Source organism: Poecilia formosa, unplaced genomic scaffold, assembly GCF_000485575.1.
Source record: "Poecilia formosa unplaced genomic scaffold, Poecilia_formosa-5.1.2 Scaffold372, whole genome shotgun sequence".
In the NCBI taxonomy this organism is placed as follows: domain Eukaryota; kingdom Metazoa; phylum Chordata; class Actinopteri; order Cyprinodontiformes; family Poeciliidae; genus Poecilia; species Poecilia formosa.
In genome coordinates, this window is record NW_006800311.1 from 486861 (window position 1) to 507043 (window position 20183).

Consider the following 20183-nt stretch of genomic DNA (forward strand, 5'->3'; position numbering starts at 1 on the left):
AAATTCATATTTAAAGCAATTAAAAATAAATTAATTCTCTTTTACTCAACAGCTTATGTACATTTTTTCCAATTATGTTTCTCTGGATTCCTTTTCTGTGTGTTTTTGAGGTCTCTGGTTATCAAATTTCATGCTTTGTTAAAGATTGTAAACTGGAATCTGGACTTTGACTAGACCAGACCATTCCAACATAAAGCACTGCTTATCTATTGGGTTCTGAAAGCAATCTGTTGCATTCAATACTTTTAGTTGTATCAGAGTAAAGATGAGGGCTGAATACAAATTTATATAATCCTTTTTTTAAAAAATAAATAAGTGAATGAATAAATAAAATAAAAGGCTGAAAACGAAGTTTTCCATTAGCATAGATAAAATATAATACTTTATAGTTTTTCTATTGTGAGGCACGGCAAAATTAATGGGGTTCCCCTGGAACCACCATGCACCACAGAATTAAGAACATAAAAAAGTAAAAAAGAAAAAAAAACATAAGAAGGTAACAAAGAGAAAATCAAAATAAAAAGGAGGTACTTTACTTTGTATGCAACACAGTTTGTGCACTAAGAAATTTAGGTCAATAAGCACATTGAAGCTGAAGTTGGTTGTAAAATGTTTGAAAACAGTTGCAGTTTTAACATTTATAATGCCAAGAAACAACAGACACACTGAAATTTATCAAACTTCTACATTAAAAGTACAACAGCTCAGACAAAGTCGAGACTTGGATACAAACTATCACCCGAAAGAAAATCACGTTATATATGTACTCATAAATTTAGTACTGTAATAAGTTTACAGGTATTTGCTGTGCCTACTCTTTTCTCTTATCCCCTCCCAACGTGAACTTTTTGTGTCAGGACGTTCTGCCTGGTAAAACTTTAGGAAATTGGCAGCTTTAGTCGCTTAAATGTTATCTATTTAAGTTATTGTTTGTCGCCCATTATAAACTACAACTCCAATGCTGCTCTGGACAGTTTCGATGACGTTACAAGGGCATTTCATTTCTCACAGTAACCTTTCCTGTTTGCCTGGTGCATTTGCGCCTCCTGTCTAGATAGAGGAGGTGAGGAATAGTTTACTTTTCAGAGTTCAAGGTTTGGTTTCGGTGCTCGTCCGGTGTGAAGGGTTTTTACCGAGGCATTAAGCCCCTTTTCACATAGTCAAGATGCTGAACATGTGGAAAGTGCGGGAACTGGTTGACAAAGCGTGAGTATATATTGATTGTTTTGAGTTTATTTGGTGTCATTTGTGCCTGAAGTCTACCTGTTTGAAAGAGACACGTACCCAAAACTTTGACGTCACGTCACTCTAACAAGTTAGCTAGCCTGAACGCTACTACCGATTTAAGTGACTTTTACGACTACTGTTGGTGTCAATATGGTTATTTGACATTTTTGTTGAGCTCTTTGTTTGCTTCTAGTGGCGACTGTAGTATTGAGCTACGAGTTATTTGGGTCGTTCTCGTGCTTTCTTCGAAAGTGCAAGCTAACTTGCGTAGCTAACAAGCTAATTATGTAGCTCACTGGGTTAGCCAGCTAAGCTAGTTTGACAGCACTTCGGCATTCAATTCAATAAGGACTTTTAAAGGCTCAACCCATGTCCTATCTGCTGCTTTTTAGTTTCCCTTGGTTTGAAATGTATTTAAATGGCTTTATTTTTTTTGTCACTTTGTGGTTTATCGTATTTGTAGCCGAGTTTTCTCATCGCTACTGTAGCTAGACTGTGAATTATAATGGTTTATCATTGAATCATTACACAACCAACTCGCTTGTTGACGCCTGTTCAGGGAGTTGAATCGGCCAAAGCCATAAACAATTCAAAGTTCTCTATTGCCCAAACTGTATTTAAACGGATTATTGATCGAGTAGTGTACATATTTTGTTACCTATATTGTGTGATTACTTTTTTTCACGATTTTTTTTTTTGTTATTACGGTGGTCACGTATTAAGGTTTAAAACCAGTTCAATTCAGGTTTTTATGTAGTGTAAAGTCACAACAAATTTCATCTGAAGATACTTTGACCCAATTTATGTACAGAGCTATACAATCAAATCAGTCCAATCTTGTAAAAGGAAAAAGACTCAAATTAAGTTCCATAAATTCAAATTCAGTCCTGTTTGTACGATGCATGATAGTTTAGTTTATAGCCTAATCCTAATTTATAGTTTAGATATTTGTATTGAGTCACTTACCTTGCAATTATTCCTAATCCTGAACAAACATGTGGTGACGCTGGATGGTTAATTGTAAAAACAATTCCTCTGTAATTTAGGCTCCTAAGTTTATATTAAAATGTGTGACCAGCAATGACAACAATTAGCATATTTTCCTAATTTTACTTAGATGTTGCCACGATATAAGGGACATTTCAAGAATGTCCTATTTGTCTCTGGTTTTGCATCTAAAATAAAGTGGCTCGTGTAAGTTTTATTCAGCCAGAAAGTCACATTTGTTACTGCAGAATATAAAGTTTAATGGCCTAAAACATCTATGGAGAACAGCTGGTCTTGTATTTTATTGTTCCTCAGTTTCCCCCAAAAACAATTTTCTTTCATTTTTTTAAAGTAAGCATTTGTGATGAATCTCTGAAATGAAATTCTTATATTAAACTTTAAATTACCTCCAAATTTTGTTGTGCAGTGGATCTTGTTTAGGCTAGAACTGCATCTGCGTACACAAGGAAATCAGGTGACTTGTGTTATATTTCTTTTGAAGGGGTTTTATTCATGATTGAAAACATGAGCTAATGTAAGTCATACAAATCTACCAGTCATAAGTAAATGAGCAACTTTTGTTTTCAGGCTGAAAATAATTTTTTCCCCTCTGTCAGAAAACAAAGGCTAATGAAAGATTTTTCCTAATATGTTTACTTTATTACCACAGATATGCAAAGGTTGCATCATGACTGATCAAGGCACTGAACCAAAAAATGACTGCTGCAGACCAGTCCTAACATATATAATTAAAGCATCTTCTTTTAACACTCGTTCGCCTTTAAAAACGTCTCCGAATTTTGTTTTGGAATATTTGATTCATGCCAGAGCGTTTACAATTCGTGACCTTGCTGTGTTTGCAGCTCATTAGTGGACACCCAGTTGATTTCTTAAGAACAGAAATTTCTTTTGAGTCAAATGTTTTTAGTTCGGTTTACAACATAATTAATCTAGTACTTGCTAAGTCACCTGGGCTAACAGTAGTTGAATGCATTTAGAAAAAATTGATTTTTTTTCATGAGTTAGTAGAAGTGCCATGAAAGGCCAGCAATTTGGTTCTTTTACTGTTCCGCCTGTCAGCACTAAAGTTGGGCAACATCTCATTCTGCTTTGCGCCGTAATTTGTTTAGAGCTGCTGGCTGAACAAAGCGTGGTGTGCTGTCCTGTGCTCTGAGCTGTATTAGGGTATTGCACAACATTTCCTCCCTTCAAAGGTTTAATTTTGCAAACCCAGACAATAGAATGCTATTGAGTCTACTGAAGACTTTTATTCTCGTGGATGCACTCGCCTTCCTGGAGTGTGACCTCGTGTAAAACATCTTGTTTGTTAGTAGATGTCAGGGGAAGAGAAACGGGGGCGTTGAAACCGACTAAGGTAGTTTCCTTCATGCTGACTTTTCTCTCGTTTAACAAAACGATTAAAGTCATGTCACCAAGCTTGAGTCATTTACGTAAACCCAGGCAGCACCTTGTTTTTTTGTTGACAGATTAAAAACTCACTCAAGTCCTCTGCCAACAGCCAGGAAGGCGTTTTGCTCTGCGCTGCGGCAGCGGAAATCTGCGTTCTGATGTGTCACCCTGGAAGCATCAGAACTTCTGTTTGATCTCACAGATAGCAAGGAGAGCAGCCACCTCAGCGAAGACAGAAAAATGTTGCATCATACTCTTGTTGTGTGTCTGTCAATTTCAGCCAGGAACCAAAATTTGTATATTTTCATTTTTCTGAGTTATTCAAGCTGTATGCAGGTTGTAACTTGGACAGTAATGCAGCGGCGTCACCATGTTATTGTATGTGGAACATAATCTAACCCACAGATCTTTTGCTGATGGTAGAAAAATATGTTGCAGTTTTAACATTACCTGTTTCTTATTGCGTATATGTGTTGTTCTTTTTTATATATAAAAAAGCTGGCTTGGTGGTTCTTCTCAGTTCAAGTGTTGCAGTCGGCCTCTTGTGTACCAGCTGTGGTTTTAACAGAGCCTGATGTCAGTAAGCGTAATTGCCGATCTTTACGTTTCCACACCCTAGTTATCAGACTTTGACGACAGCCACTTCTTTTATTTTTATTTAAGAAAATGTAGTGACTGTCAGTGTGCAGCAATAGATGCTTTATTTCTCTGTGCTCCTTTGAGGTGATTAGGAAGGTTACAGCTTGTCTGGAAACTTTTCTGAATTAAAGTTTGGTCACTAAATTGTAAGACATGTCAACATTTACTTAACATTAAATGTTAAGTAAATGTTGACTTTAAGACTGACTTTAATTACTTTGCCCAAACTAGCATGGTTGTAAAATAGTTTACTGAATAAAATTGACGTGATCCTAACAAAGTCTAAATTTAAAGCCATGCAGCATAAAGCTCTGTGAATTCTAGACAAAGTGTGTTTAGAGCTTCTTGATGCGCCACAAGATTCAGATTGTTTGTTGGCCGTACCTGTAATGAAGCTTTGACAGGCCTTGTTATTGGAGATCTTTTTATTATTATTATTATTATTATAATAAATGATAGTTTGTGGCGTACAGACAGCAGTGCTCTGGAAGTGAATATAGAGCTCCATGTGTTGCAAACGATGCTCAAATTAAGATGACATGCTTGTATTTATTTATTTATTTATTTTTGTAAAAAAAAAAAAATCTACAAAGTCTTTTTGCCAGGTGCTGTCCTATATTGAGTTTATCAGGTGTTAATGCACCATATCTATGCCCAGATGTTTCAGGCTTTTAAAGCAATCTGTCCCAGAAAGGCATTTTGTTTGACGTTCCTGCATGCTTTGTGAATGTTTGCTTTCTCCATGTTTTGCAGCTTCAGAAATGATCTTCATATGTTCGACTTGTTTAGTACACATTTCATTGAAAGACAATTGTTTTTGCTATAATCCCATATAAAATTGAAGCACTTCTATCGTTTTTGTTTTGCTGCACTGCAAAAATAGCTGTAGTCTTTATGTTTTCTCTTTGCACTTGTTCTTTCCACAGGTACTTATTGGGTTTTAGAATAGAGCTTATCCTCAGTCAGTCCAGCCATGTTTTACTCATTAACATGTTCTGTTTACTTTCTATAGTACGTTGAGTTTGAGTTTCCATTAGCTCGTCTTCCCCCTCATTTCTGATTTCCTCGTGGCGGTTTTTGTTTTAGGGACCAAAGTGTGGGTGTGGCCATCACTGAAAGACCTTTTGTCTTTTATTGTCTGTGTTGTGGTTTCAGCTGTGGCCATATTCTAAGATAAGACACCAAGAGTCATGTTTTTTTTTTTTTCTTTGTTGTTTAATTGATTGAATATATATAGAACCAATGTGGTGATGAACTACTCAGAGGTGGAGTCTAAAGTCAGAGAAGCTACCAATGACGATCCCTGGGGACCATCAGGGCAGCTAATGACTGAAATTTCAAGGTAAGAAAAAGCAGAAGACGTCATGATCTCTGCACCCTTAGGGGCCTCTTAAAGAGACTTATTGTTTCCTTTTCTTAATGCTTTTGTTTTGAGTGTACCCCTCATTAAATTTGTGGTCCTTCTCACTAAACTCTTTGTCTCCAGCATTGCATATTTTTCCCAGGAAGAACCAGCACTGGTTTGGTTGTTTATGAAATTACCCTGGAATTGTGTTCACGAACGATTTGCTCTCTCTGTGCAGCATGCATGTTGTAAATGAAGCTGAGAATAATTCATCGTTTCCTGTGAATGGATGCAGTTGATCTTTTAGTACAGTTACTACATAACATCAATTTAATAACTCACTCTCCCTTGTTGGGTCATCTGGACAAACAGACAGATTTGAAAAGAATATATTGTATTCAGTTTTTTCTTGACCAAATTGAGAAATGCATTTCCTGTTTTTGTTATTTTTTTAATGACAAAAATATATTAATCTTGATAACTGGGAAACATAAATCCCACAATTATAAAGTAGTCGATTCACTTGGAAACTAAACGATTCTGCATCGATTTAGTCTGATTTGTTTACTTCGGGTAAAAGTTGACTGAATTGTTTATTAATATTGTCTGGAAATTTAGATTTGTGCAGTTGTGCTTTTTAATTGTTTTGAGAGAGGATTTTGCAACACAGAAAAACTAATATTACTCTCTTTGACTTGCTAATGTTCCAGGTAGACAAAATCAGAACGTTTTGCAGTACATTACATTTAGCGCTAATGCTAATTTATAGTTTAAATTTGGTAAGAATAGGACCAGAAAGCAAACATTCAGTTCGTCGAAGCCCAACTCAAACCGATATGTCTTTGTATTTCCTTTTATTCAGCACAAATGCAAATAGATTTGCATTACCTGAAATAACTTTCTTTCATCTCAACGTAAACATTTGTTAGTTAAAGACTGTTGACTTCCTCTTATCCTTTGTGTGGTTGTGTAAACAGAGCCACCTTCATGTATGAGCAGTTCCCAGAGGTAATGAACATGCTGTGGGGCCGCATGTTGAGGGACAACAAGAAGAACTGGAGGAGAGTCTATAAGGTTTGGAGCCTCACACAAACGCACAGCTCTGGTTCAAACCTAGTGATGGACTCCTGAGTGCTCTTTTCATTTAAAGAGTTATCTTGACAAATCGGTTGGTTTTGTGAGATTTTGATTAATCAGTAATTCTTTTTTTTTTTTTTTTCATAGTCCCTGCTATTGTTGGCACATCTAATCAGGAATGGGTCAGAAAGGGTTGTAACCAGTACCAGAGAACATCTGTATGACCTGAGATCACTGGAAAGTTATCACTTTGTGGGTAAGGTGTACTTTCATTGTTTCTCGCTTGTCATGCTTTGTTTTTGTTATTATTGTTTTGATTTGTGTTGTTTATCAAATGGGAAAAATGGATTTTGGAGTTTGAAATGTATTAAAGCAGTTTATTTGGATTCTGTTCTCCCTGTATCAAAACATGTTTAACAATAAATTTCGTGATTTTTTTTTTAAATTCTTTTTTTCTTGTCTTCAATCTGTTACTAGACGAGAATGGGAAGGATCAAGGAGTAAATGTTCGTCAGAAGGTGAAGGAGCTCATAGAATTTGTTCAGGACGACGACAGACTGAGGGAAGAACGGAAAAAGGCAAAAAAGAACAAAGACAAGTACGTCGGCGTTTCCTCTGACAGTATGGGATTTCGAGGTTACAGTAAGTAACACCGTTCTGTTTCTGAATGATTTTTTTTCTTTTAAATATTTTTGAAAAAATAAATACCTGAAAATTAAAGTATTCTTTTAGTTTACGTGCCGTAATGTTTTTTTCTCATCAGCGGGGGACAGGTACGACTCCGGTGGTGAAAGCCGTGCGAAGTGGGACGATGACTGGGAGAAGAATAAAGGACCTTTCCCCTTCAGTGAAAAGCTGGGGGAGATAAGTGACAAAATCGGCAGCACCATTGACGATACGATAAGCAGGTTTAGGAAGAAGGACAGAGACGACTCCCCAGATCGGTTCAGGTACAAGAAAGCTTGAAGTTATTATTGTCAAAGAAAACAAAAAAAGGAAGGAGATTTCTACCTGAACTTATAAGAAAAAAAAACCCCACTGCGCTGTTGCTCAGTGGTTACATTCCTGTTTTCATGTAAAGTGAAGTTGGCTCAAAACTCGATCAATAAAAGATGGAGGGAAGTATATGAATCTCAAGTGAGGATAATGCACTTTCAGGGGAAGAAAGGAAATGTTCTTCAAACTTTGTCTCTGAAGCATCTCCTGCCTCCTTGATTGGTCTCCCTTTAGAAAATTGTTTTCAAACTGAAGACCTCAGAGCAGCAGTACAGAAACTACAGGATGAGATCTGAAAAGCCCTATCCATGAATTATTTACATCATGAGTAAAATCAGATCAACCGGAGTTACCAGACATGCTAAAGAACGCATCATCTCTTTCTCACTTCAATAAATTAGAATACCAGTGTTTGTGTGCAATAATTTAATCAGTTGTCTGCAGTTTAATCTAGCTCAAAAAGTTATCCAAGTTCATAAAACAGCCTTTTTTTTTTTTCTTTCTCTTCCTGCAGTGACAACGAGGAGGACCGGGATCGTTCTTCGTACAACGGCCAGTCAAAAAGAGAGTTTAAAGACGAAGAGGAGACTGTTACAACCAAGAGCGTACAAATCGTCCAGGCAACCGAGACGACAGCAACACGGAAGAGAGGAGTACCGTCCAGAAAAGTGGACCTGGGGGCCGCAGCCCACTACACGGGAGACCAGAGCCCAGATACCACTGCCAAACAGGTAGCAACTGCACAGCTGACCTGAAGAAATTAGTTATTTGAAAAAATGTTTTTGTTTTGGATCTGTGGTCACGTCTTCATCCTACAAATGCAACTTTTTTTTTTCATCCAGACCCAGCCAGCTGCAGCGCCCCAACCTGCCAGTACAGGCCTGGCTGATCTCCTGATGGTGGACACCACGCCCAGCCAGCCCGCTGCCACAGGTATAACACCACATCCAGGATGCCTCCTTAAAAAGCCTTAACTTCTTGCTTCTAAAATCAAGGCCTTAAAATGGCTTAAATTTTGTCGTGACAGCGCAATTAATCTAATATTCTCATATGTGGTGTTGTTTTTTTTTCTTATGGGACATTTCTGTCAGACAAAAGTTTCAGTCAGATGCAAACTTCTACATTGCGTTCTGTGACTCATGGCAGTTGAGGCTAACAGAAACCAGCCGCTAACATGGCCTTGCTAGCTAGCTTTTTTTGCATTTATCGTGGGTTGTGGACACATCGCAACTCACTCCGAGTGAAACTTAACACACGCGATGCGACAAAAATTAAACATTTTTTAGAATTTGTTAAAAATGCACATGTTGCTAGCCCACATGTGCATGTCTGTGTGCGAATGAACGTGTGGGTTAAGGCTGTAGAGATTCATATGCAGTGTGAGAAGCACAAAGCAGCTGCCAAGAGCCACAAACAGACCCTAGAAATTTAAATTTAAAAGCATAGAAAAAATTTCACAATTTTTCCTATGCTGGACTGCGATGGACTGGAGATCCGTCCAGGGTGTAACCCGCCTCTCACCCACTGACGGCTGGAGATGGACACCAGCATCAGTGGGATAAGGATGTAAGAAAATGGATGGATCTGTGCTATGCTATGCTATGCTATGCTATGCTATGCTATGCTATGCTATGCTATGCTATGCTATGCTATACTTGATGGTAACACAGCTGGATCCTCCAATCGTCTTTTGTATCCATAGTTTTTTCAGTCTTAAATTTAATTAAATTTGCTGAAACCTGCAAGACACCCTGACATCATGCATATTGTGGAATGTCACGGGTGATGGTGAACTATTTTGTGAAACATTTTGTTATTCATGAGCTCCTTTCTCCATGTTAAAAGAAAATTGAATGGATTCCAAGCAGAGAAACCAGTCACGCCTGCACTTCCACTAGTAACCTCCAGTAAGTCCTGGACTAACCTGATTAAGACGTCTCGCGGTAGCTGCAGGAGCACAGGAGACCCGGCTGGAAGTGATGACGCCCAGCTGCTGATGCTAGGCTTCAGGTTTGGGGGAAGGAGATGATCTATAGGAACTAAGTACACCAGATGTTTTCTCGAGGAGTCCCTGGTGAATGAAGAGGTTGGGAGCACTGAACAGATGTTTGGGCTCCTCCACCTGTCCTCCCTCCACCCACTTCTGACACCTCAACACTTAAGGAATGCTAACTAAACAAGATTGACACCTGGAATTTACCTGTTTAAAACTTTATTTTTTTATTTTTCGCCGTAGATCTTTTCGGTGGATTTGCTGACTTCAACTCACCTGCTGCCTCAACTGGACAGGTCTCAGGATCTGGTATGTTTTAAGAGTTTTCTTTCTTCTTTTTCTTTTTTTATATCCTTGGAGTAAGCTGTCCTGTTGCAGCCATGCTGCTAGAATATTCAGGAATATGTTGGGAGGCAGCCCTGGCCATATGGAGCCTGCTACCTGCTCTGCATAATAAGAACAGACACACATCAACTCCTGTTATGGATGACAAGGAGACGGGGACAGGAGAAGAAGTTGGTGGAGGTGGGGGGAGGAACTCTATGAAAGACAACAAGCTGGGCTAGTTTAATGAAAATTTAAAACGTAGCGCCAGTGGTCACTGAAAATGTTCTGGATAAAGAGAAAACATGGCTCAAATTTGACTTTTACCCCTTCTTGTGAAAACAGGTTCAGCTCCAATAATAAATGATCATCTAGTTGGGAAAAATCAAACGTATTGTTTTTCTCATGTGTCTGCAGCAGCAGTCTCCAGCCCCAATGGAGACTTTGGCGAGTGGAATGCTTTTCCTGGAGGCCAGATTCCAGCATCTGCTCAGAGTCCTGAAAACAGTGGAAGAGACCTTTTTGGAGCCATGGCAACAGCTTCCCCTACAGCACCGACCCCGGTGGCGGCGGCAGCCCCGGCTCCCGCCTCGGCAGATCTGTTTGACTTGATGGGACCGTCTCAGACCCTCACTTCTTCCCAGAGCCTCAACTTTAGCATGAGCAGCACACAGACAATGAGCACCAACATCATGCCGCAGCCAGTGTCACAGGTTTGCCTGCACTCAGCCGAACGTGGAAAACTCATGAAATGGAGCAGGATTTTGCCGCACACTGGCGATACTCTACTTTTCTCTTGCCTACAAAAATATATCTAACTTTTGTGTTTGTCTGGTCATGAAAACAACAGACGATCACGGGTTGGAAAATAAAGAAGCACCACCCATCACTGATGTAAAACGAAAGCCATCAAACGTCTAGTGACATGTCTGTCAGGCAGCCGTCTGCAGACCTGAGCAGATAGCCCAGATAATTAAATGGCTAATATCAGTATTTATTTTCATAACATTGTACAACAAATTGCTGTTTTCCTGCTGATAATTTAACTGTTAGTATTTCAGAAACAGAAATCATTACAATAAGGTAGATGTGTTGTGTAAATACAGTAACATTGTGGTATATGTAATATTGGCATACCTGCTAAATTACCGTAAGTCAAAGAACATTACTGACTACTATAATGATTCAAAATACATGCAATTATCTGGTTTTCTGAAATACTTTGAATTACGTTTTATAACATTCCCCAACTTCTTAAGGAACAAGTAAAATATGAACAAGTTGGTTATGTGCTGATTCTGAAATGGAAGATTGGCAAACACCTTAAAAGAAAATGAACCCATTGAAAGAAAGAAACTGATAAGACGGAATCAATCCTCCACTAATGATGTTTACTTATTGATTCTGTAATTTATAGTTCTTTGCTGAAGGCATCTTTAAGCTAGCCTAATTATTAGAGAATTATCTTGTGTTGACCTTCATGCTGGTAGGGCGTTAACGTCACCAGATGTTCATTTCTCCAACTAACCACCCACTTCTCTTGCTATCTCTTATCAGAATGAAACAGGAGTTTGAAAAACATTACAAATTTAACAAAAGCTCTTACATGTCGACCATATTTTTTGAGTTAAAAGGGTGACCTACTTAAAACTCCGTTTTGCTGCTCTGACGCCCACGCCACCCGTTTGGGCAGATTGCGTGGGGGTTAAGTGGGTCACACTGAAGGTTTTAGGCCTTTTAAAGCAGTGTTTCCCAACCCTGGTCCTCGAGGCACACTGCCCTGCATGTTTTAGAAATGTCCCTGCTTTAATGCACCTCATTCAGTTGATTGCAGTTCAGCAAAGACCTGCTAATTGAAATCACCTGTGCTGAAGCAAGGAAACACCTAAAACATGCAGGGCAGTATGCCTTGAGGACCAGGGTTGGGAAACACTGTTTTAAAGTATGAAACTGCAAATTTCCATCTTAGATTTTTCAGTGTTGGATCTTTTAACTCTTCTGACTGTGGGTTAAGGCAAGAATTGGCTTGTTTCAGCATTTTGTGTGTTCTTGCGTACATGTTTCTTTTTACCAGCCCGTCCCCAACATGGGTGGTCCTCTGCAGCCACAGCCCATGCAGCCAGGAATGGCCTCACAAGGCCCTGGAGCCAAAGTGTCCCTTCCTTCCACTTGGTCCGATCACTCGGTTAACATCAGCCTGGACTTTCTGGGGCCTGGCATGCAGCCTCCCAAGCCCAGCCAGCCCAGCCTCAACACCCTCCAGCAAGGTGAGCTGAACCAGCAGCAAGCGTAATCACTTTGTCTCTTCTCAAGTCTCCATGTCGTTCAGAAGTGTCTCAAAATGTAGCACTTGTACTTACTTCTGTCTTTTGGGATTCCCAGGCCATCAGCCGGCTCCCAACATGCTCACCCAGGGATTTTCCAGTATGAATCTTGGACCTACACCTGTCAGACCTCCTGCTAATGCTATGATGCAGCCTGGAGCGGGGATGGGGATGGGAATGGGGATGGTTCCTAACCAGGGCATGATGGGGATGGGCATGAACATGGGGATGCCACAGGGAGGTATGACCATGGGAATGCCTGGCGGAATGGGAATGGGGATGGGAATGCACCCTGCAATGGTCCAACAGCCCAAACACGACGCCTTTGCTGACTTTGGCAACTTCGGAAAGTGATGGAACCAGAGAGTGGAGATTACCGGTAATGGAGGCAGTCTCTTGCCGTCCATGGGTGAAGGATCATCATGAGCTCCAAACAAAGAGTACTTGAAAAAAATGTCAACTATCATATTAACACCCTGCCATCTCCCTATTTCTTTCTTTTTTTTTTAACAATTCTGTAGTGATGTGGATCTAAATGAATGTGCGATGATTGAACCAATAGACGTCAAGATGGTGTGCCTTGTTCGATTTATTATTCAGTGAGACGACAGTGCCACTGAGAAAATGTCAGGGGGATTTGCTTTATAACCTCAATCACACAAAATCAGAGTAGCAGAAATAAATGTATATTAATAGCTCCATTTGTTAAATAACTATCTAATGATTCATTTGGATAACATGATCAGCTATTTTCACCTTAATATGTCAAAGAATGTCAAGTTACCTCTTTGTTTCTCTTTGTTTGTTTTTTTTCTTCTTTGGTCTCTGTCTTCCTATGACGTGTAAATAGAAATCTGGAGCCCTTGCAATAAGTTATGAAGTTCACTGAGAGGCAGCGAAAATGTGACGAGTTGCATCATACAGACCAAATCTGATATGAATCGAGATCTATCGCAAAGCACATGTGAATGCATTCTCTTTGTACATATGTGTCCACACTCCAAATGTGGCTTTAAGTGTTACAGTTGGGGAGTAATTATTATTAATTGTTTGCAGTGAAAAGTTGTTAATTCAAGGAACGTCTCCTTTTGGTAAAGTGTAATTTGTGGCCTTTCTTATTAGAAGATGTCTATATATATTTTACTTATGAAGAATATTATAATCAGTTTGCGTCCAAGCGAGATAATCAATAAAAACTGCCTCATGTAAGGGGGGAGGGTGATGAAGGGTATGGGATTTTTATTACAACTGTTTTTTTTTCCTCCTTCCCCTCAGCAGATACAATGAGACTCTGCCACACACACAAGATAAAATAGTTTTACTCTGTTTTGTCCCGTGCACCTTTTTTTTTTTTCTTTTAATTGTGTCCGAACTATTCAGGCCAGTGATAGCTTCAGTTCCAAACACACAAACGTATTCTCTCAGCACCTCAGGTGTTAACGTAAGCTGTTAAGACTGTAAGATGCATCTATGCGAAACGTCGACCATTCATTCGTTTGTTTTGGTGGTATATAGTGCCTTTCGTCACTGTTCTTGCACATTCTTGCGACGGCCTCGGATGAGTTTTTAACGTCACAACAATCGCCGGTGCAAGCTGGTGTGTTTTGCGACTCGTCGGGTACAGGTTAAAGGAGGACGAGGAACTTTTCAAGCGAATTCAGCTGCTGTTAGTTTGTGTTAACATGTGAACACGGTTGGTCCTAAGTGATTCCAAGTGCCTGCCGATTAGCTGCCTCCGGACCCTTGCTAATGAGTGATAATCAAAATTGAACTGCGCAGGCTGGACCTTTCCTTTTGTTTGTATCTGAGATAAATAATTCACCAACAACAGAAGAAGGCAGTAGCCTCTGAGGAGGATTCAACCTGCGCTTTCTGACTCTCCTTAAGGGCTCAAGCAGCTGAGCGCAGTAACACATAGAAGCCTTGCGTTGATGTCTGAAGCATTAAAATGACCAAAATCTGTTTGCTGTTTTTTCTAATGTATATCAGAAATTGTTTTATGCATTTTGTTTTCTACTTTAAATCATTTTTTTTTGGTCCTCTTTTTAAAATGGGATTGTTACTGAAACACTAGTATATGCAAATGTACAAGAGACCCTCTGAGAAAATGAGATCTTGCATTTACTCCCATTCTGATTTGATTTGAACGTCAGGATTCCTTATGGACAACATTAAACAGTTGATTTAAATTTGTTAATGATGTGTGTTATTTGGTGTGCTGTGTCATTAGCCTCATTCAAAAATGCTTCAAGCAGCAAAAGTGAAGCCAACACATTTGGCTTCTAAATTGAGTTTAGTTAATGCGAGTTAAACTTTATTGTTTGAGCTAATAAAGAGATGGGAGGGGGCTGCTGTGAATGACTGCCAAACGTATTACATTGCAGGTAACCTAAATTTGCAATGGATTTTATTTGGGACAGCTGGACAGGCAGAACTTGTGTGGTATAAAACTCAGATTAATATACAAGGAGGAGAAAGTAAAATCAAGTTTTTTTGTGTGAAAATGCAGGGTGTGTGTAAGTTTCACCATCTCAAATTTGAGACTTTTTAAGAAAATCCATAGAAATGTGCAAACTTTGTCCAACCAAATGGCGATAAGTCCTCACTTAGCCCTGATAGACGCGCTAGGTAGCTAACACTATGTTAGCAGTGAGTTACTGAAGGCATTAACTGTGAATCACAGAACGTTATGAAGATGTCTGCATGTGACTGAAACTTTTGCCTGACAGAACATTTAAGTGAGAAAAAGAAAATATATATACAAGATTAAGTAGTTCTGTGATTTAAGGCCAACTTGCCTTTCAGAATTGAATTTAAGGCATTTTAAGACCTTATCTTCAGATACATGAATTTAAGACTTTAATGTAATGTATTGGGTACTTTTGTAATCCTTGAAGTCAGAATTAAAATGGCGAAAGTCGAAGCTTACCGAGCAGCCCTTAGCTCAGTGTCACATTGACTGTAAAGGCAATGTAGTTAAAGCTGCAGATATAAACCATTAGAACCTCAGCAGATAGTGGTATTTGTGAACGTGTCCTTTTGTGTTTGAATGCAGAAAATGGAGAGAAGTGTTGTCTGTATATACTGCTAAAGCTAGCCACCGAAAAGAAGCGCAAAATCCAACACATTGTTCTGTCTTGGAGGAGGGTGAGCTCTGAGTGATGCGCAGCGTCAGTGTCGTGCCACACAATGTTGGGACAAAAAGTTGAATTTTAGTTTAACCTGACCAGGTTAAACTAAAATTCCATATGTTTAACAGTTGCTTTCTTGCTACTGCTTTGTGGAATGCTGACTATTGGTTGTTCTGTCACCAGATTTTCACACTTGAATTACGAGCCTATCGGCTGCTTCTCTGACGCATCCTGTCAGCTTTGCAGTTTCCCTTATAACAGATATCGTTTTATAGCCTGGAGCTCCTTTGAACTTCTCCACAACTTTCTCCCTGCTGTGTCCCTCAGTCTTCTTTCATGAGTCCTCGTTTATGCTCTCCTTACTTTAGCACATATAAAACTGCAAAAATATATCTACGATAACATAAAGTGGAAAAGGTTTGAGTGTAATTACCGCACGTGGAAGATTGACGCAGTTAGAAAAGAAACTCCACTTAAAACTTCAATCTAAAAAAAAAATATGTTTAAATACTCCAGTTTCTTGTAGCGAGAAGGACGGCCTGATTTCTCTGGTGTAACGCAGAGGACACAGATAGCTCGATCTAATTTTGGGTCAATTTACAATCAGCGCTGTGCCCTTCTTATATTGTGTCAAGATTTGTTTGAGCACACTTGTGTGACAAACACGGCTTGCATTAAACAATTGACCCCGTTTTCCCTCTCTGGAGAGGCCCGTTAAATGGGCTACACTAATAATATTCTGATACATTACATGAAGTGTAACGGTATATACAGTAGATGAACAAAAATCTAAACTAATGATAGGATGTGCCCCACTTGTGACTGAAAATAAAACGGAATAAGGGTCAATTAATCTCCGCAGACAAAATAAAGAGAAACCCAAATAGGAAAAGTTGCAGAACTGCAGACGCGGTCGCGACAAACATCCGCTCAGTGCCACTTATCATCCGAAATAAACCTCTGTCATTTAAAAGGAAAGCGGGTGGTGGGAGGGGGGGGGAGGAAACTGCAACATCTTTACAACTTCCACGAGATGCAGTAAATTGTGCTTTTATGGGTAATGTGCCCATTAAAGAGTAAAAAGCAATCTGAGACGTCAAGACAAATGACAGCTTTTGAGTGCCATCTGCAATCTCGAGCTTCGCAAACTCAATTATTCATAATGCATTTATGAAGTCCGCTGAGACTGCGCTGTCATTCCTGTTCAAACTAACGGGAAAAGCAACATAAAGGGACAAGCAGCCTACCAGATGACAATAGCTTCACCGGCGGCTCTGGTGTGTTTATGCTGCCACCTGCTGGGTAAAAACCATAACACAGACCACACGCAAAAAAACCAGAAACAAACTTCAGCCAGAATTCAGGAGCTTTTTATTTCTCAATAAAATGGTCATTTCTCTGGCTCATCATATCAATATGATACAACAGCTTGTGCTCGATTCATCTGAATCTTATCACAGTGTCTCACAACGTCGAACGTGCGCTCGGTACAACCCAACACGGTTGTTCTCTGATCAGCTGTTCTCTGATCATGTCAAGTCACGGACATCAAAAAGAAATCAGAGAGGCTGTGGGTTTACCAGAATCACGTTTTCACCGCGGATGAAAAGCTGGCTAATGTGGCGCGTGTGCACCTTCCCGTACTTCTTCTTCTTCTGCTGGGCCGCTGGATCCCGGGCCTTCACCGAGACGACGCCTTTATGTCGTTTGCTTCCGACGTCCTCTGACGGCTTGGGTTCCGCCGTCCCGTCGCCGTCTTCCCTCGGCTCGCCGCCCTCCAGGGTTTCCTGGAGACTTAGCTTCTCAAAGAGCTGGATGAAGATTTTGGTGGCATTAATGCTCGACAATAAAAGCAAGACGATAACAAAAAACGTCTAGAAAGGTTTTATGAAATCAAACTCGCACATTAAGCACTTTCTTTATCAGGTCGTTTTTTTACACTTTCTAAATAAAGACCCTGTTTATAGTCACTGCTGGGTGTAGTTATGATCATTTGAAGGGTTCAAATGACTCGTCACTGTAGGGGGAACACCTACACGATTCGACTGCATGCAAATATTCACCCGATCTGAAAGGTTAGTGCCTGTTTATCAATATTTGATTTTTTTTTTCTTTGACTAAACAGAAGCAAAGCCTAGCTTCTCAGCTGATATTTTTTAGGAGCTGCTCAGAGGAGATGTGCACATACTTTGTGTTATTATCCAACATTTTCCTTTTAAAGATGATTTTGATTTGTCAGATTATTTTTTTCTTAGAAAGTATACACCTGCATCCAGCTCCTGCCCTATTGGTGCAAAGTTGTATCTATTTTTAACTGTGTTCTAGGGCCGCACAAAATCGTCGCAAGGGCCACAAATGGCCCACGGGCCGCACTTTGGACACCCCTGCCTTGAAAAATTACAGATGTGTAAGACTTAGCGGAGAAGGGGGGGGGACATTATGGCTTAAAAATAAAATCCCAGATTTGTTTTTTTCTTAAACCAAATCTGATTTATGATTTGGTTATACTAATTATACTTTTTCTTCTTTTTTTTTCCTTAAAAAAGTTACTAATGACAGAAAATATCTTAACAAACTCTGTGAGTTGACTTGAATTAAAAGCCAGTAAGGAAAAAAAAGAAGAAGCTGTCAAACAAGATGGTGGTTCTTCGGTAACATCTGAACTATGGAAACCCAGGGGCTGCACTGATAGAAAAGTGGGACGTTTTATTTTCTCCAAAATAAACCGTCCAGCAGCTGAACACCCTCAAAATGTGCGTCGCTTTGACAGAACCTTTGCCAGCATTATTTCAGTTAGGAGAAAAAAAAAAACATCAAGTGGATACCCGTGAAACGGTGAGGGCCTTCTCGTGGTACAACGCCTCTCCAAGTAGAGGCTCTCTGTACGTCTCATCGACATCCACCATGGCCTGACAAACACACACAGCACCCGGCGATGAACAAACATATAGTGCAAAGACATGCAGCGTACAGCGAACAGACTATTGGGCGTCTTCTCACCATGTTCCAGAACTTGTCGAAGACGACGACGAAGCCAGAGCACACGCCCCTCAGGCCTTTAAAGGTCCTGATGTGAACTCGGACTCTGATCCTCTCCTGTACGCAGCGGTGCAGCTCCCCCAGAGGACTGCCCTGACACACTGAAGACACGTGAGCAGCAGGTTACGCAGCCGACTCATAAATCATGCAAAGAATTCAGGTGAAGCGCAGAAACATCTCTCCTCGAGTAAGCTGAGAGATTCACGTTTCCATTTTTTATTTACTGCTAATAGTGACGCACGACATGTTGGCATTGACATTGGCTGATGCTAGTCATTTTTTAACATGTTGGTTCTAGTACAATAACAAAACTGGGGTGGTATTAACACCCGATAATGATTTTCATCTTGCTGCTGTTTGTGTTTATGGAGGAGATGCGATTGGTCATTTGGTGCTTATTTGGTCATGTGACAGTGATGGTAATGCAGCACAAGGTTATGGGAGTGTTTAAACTGAAGCAGAAAAGCAATATCAGCAAAATGGTCATTTTACACCATCTTAAAAGTAGGAAAATAAATATCGGTTATTGGCCATGTTAGTGATATTAATATCAGGATCTGCCTAAGTTTTCATATCAGTGCGTCCCTAACTGTTAATATCCAGAATTAAACTATATTCAGCGAATATAGTAGGGGTAGTGACAAATCCGTCACGTTTTAATCATGCACTTCACAAAACCGACTAAGTTTGACATATTTTACCGAGAAGAAGGGCCAAACAGCATCTACATTTGTGTAGTTGGTGGAGAAATAAATATCTTTAGAGCTGGAATTGCTAAGAAAGAGCTTATGCAACCATTGACCTGAAGAAAAGCGCACTCCACACTTTTCAGAGTTTTGGATGAAACAATGTTGCGAATTAATTTCTAACTACGTGTTCAAAATAGGAAGAAAAAAAAAACACAGCAAACCAAACATAGTGGTTGAGATAAGCTGTTAAAAAGCTAAAGAGGACGTGTCGTGCCTTGTTTGCAAGGCACTTGAACGCATCCTGGTTTTGCTGTTATGTAGCAGCAGTGTGACGGCTGAACCTACAGGGCATCCTCGTCAGGACATTTTTCAGCGGTTTCTGCCTCCTTCTCGTCCGCGGCGCCGCGCCGCCGCTGCTGTCCCCTTCCTCTGACACCGGGTTGTTGACCATCAGCTTCTTCAGCCTCTCGATGCGCTCCGGGTCTGCCACCCCCTTCATCGCTTTCCGCTGTCTTTTCTCCACATTCTCTGGCTTTGCTCGGCCCCGGCCGCCCTTCAAGAAGCTCTCGTACTCCGCCACATTGTTGAAGCACTTGATGTTGGGGAAGGGAAGCGGCGGCGCTGCTGGGGAGTACAGGGCCAGCAGCGGGTCAAACTTCTCAGAGCAGACATTTAATTCATTTGCCTCATCATCTCCTGTGTCTGCCTCCGGTACCAGCTCCGGTCCAAACGCAGAGTGTTTACTGTCCGGCCTTGCACTTTTTCTTTCCCTCTCCTCCATGTTTGAAACAAGCGGAACGCCATGAAGCGAGGAATCCTGGGAAAGTTGTCGCTGTCCTGAGTTTATCCTTTTCTGTACACTTCAATATTTCCATTGCTTCCCTAAAGACGCCATAATGAGTATTTCCCCCTCAATATTATGTTATTTATTGAGCCCAGTTTTATCTCCCAAGAATCAAGTACCAATAAAAAGAAAAAACGATTTTTAATTGGACTACAAAT

The 20183-nt window shown here is 40.1% G+C and overlaps 2 protein-coding genes across 4 annotated transcripts; one reads left to right on the forward strand and one right to left on the reverse strand.

The window, feature by feature from the left end:
• The first annotated feature begins 1069 nt into the window (after nucleotides 1-1069).
• Nucleotides 1070-14511, forward strand: LOC103154064 (clathrin interactor 1-like). 2 transcript variants are annotated; one of them, XM_007575215.2, is made up of 12 exons: nucleotides 1070-1206; nucleotides 5501-5605; nucleotides 6586-6682; nucleotides 6833-6941; nucleotides 7163-7327; nucleotides 7449-7635; nucleotides 8196-8412; nucleotides 8524-8614; nucleotides 9918-9983; nucleotides 10416-10711; nucleotides 12073-12265; nucleotides 12381-14511. In XM_007575215.2, exons 1-12 carry the CDS (start codon nucleotides 1166-1168, stop codon nucleotides 12674-12676), a joined length of 1863 nt encoding a protein of 620 aa, XP_007575277.1. In that variant the 5' UTR covers nucleotides 1070-1165; the 3' UTR covers nucleotides 12677-14511. The 2 variants fall into 2 exon arrangements, with proteins under 2 accessions (XP_007575277.1, XP_007575278.1); XM_007575216.2 differs by having other exon boundaries at nucleotides 10419-10711.
• Nucleotides 14512-16807: 2296 nt separating this feature from the next.
• LOC103154065 (U7 snRNA-associated Sm-like protein LSm11) lies at nucleotides 16808-20133 on the reverse strand. 2 transcript variants are annotated; one of them, XM_007575219.2, is made up of 5 exons: nucleotides 19527-20133; nucleotides 18454-18593; nucleotides 18279-18362; nucleotides 17224-17264; nucleotides 16808-17187 (listed from the first exon to the last, which is right to left on the reverse strand). In XM_007575219.2, the coding sequence occupies exons 1-5, from the start codon at nucleotides 19960-19962 to the stop codon at nucleotides 17013-17015; spliced, it is 876 nt and encodes a 291-aa protein (XP_007575281.1). In that variant the 5' UTR covers nucleotides 19963-20133; the 3' UTR covers nucleotides 16808-17012. The 2 variants fall into 2 exon arrangements, with proteins under 2 accessions (XP_007575281.1, XP_007575280.1); XM_007575218.2 differs by having other exon boundaries at nucleotides 16808-17264; nucleotides 19527-20128.
• Nucleotides 20134-20183: the final 50 nt, after the last annotated feature.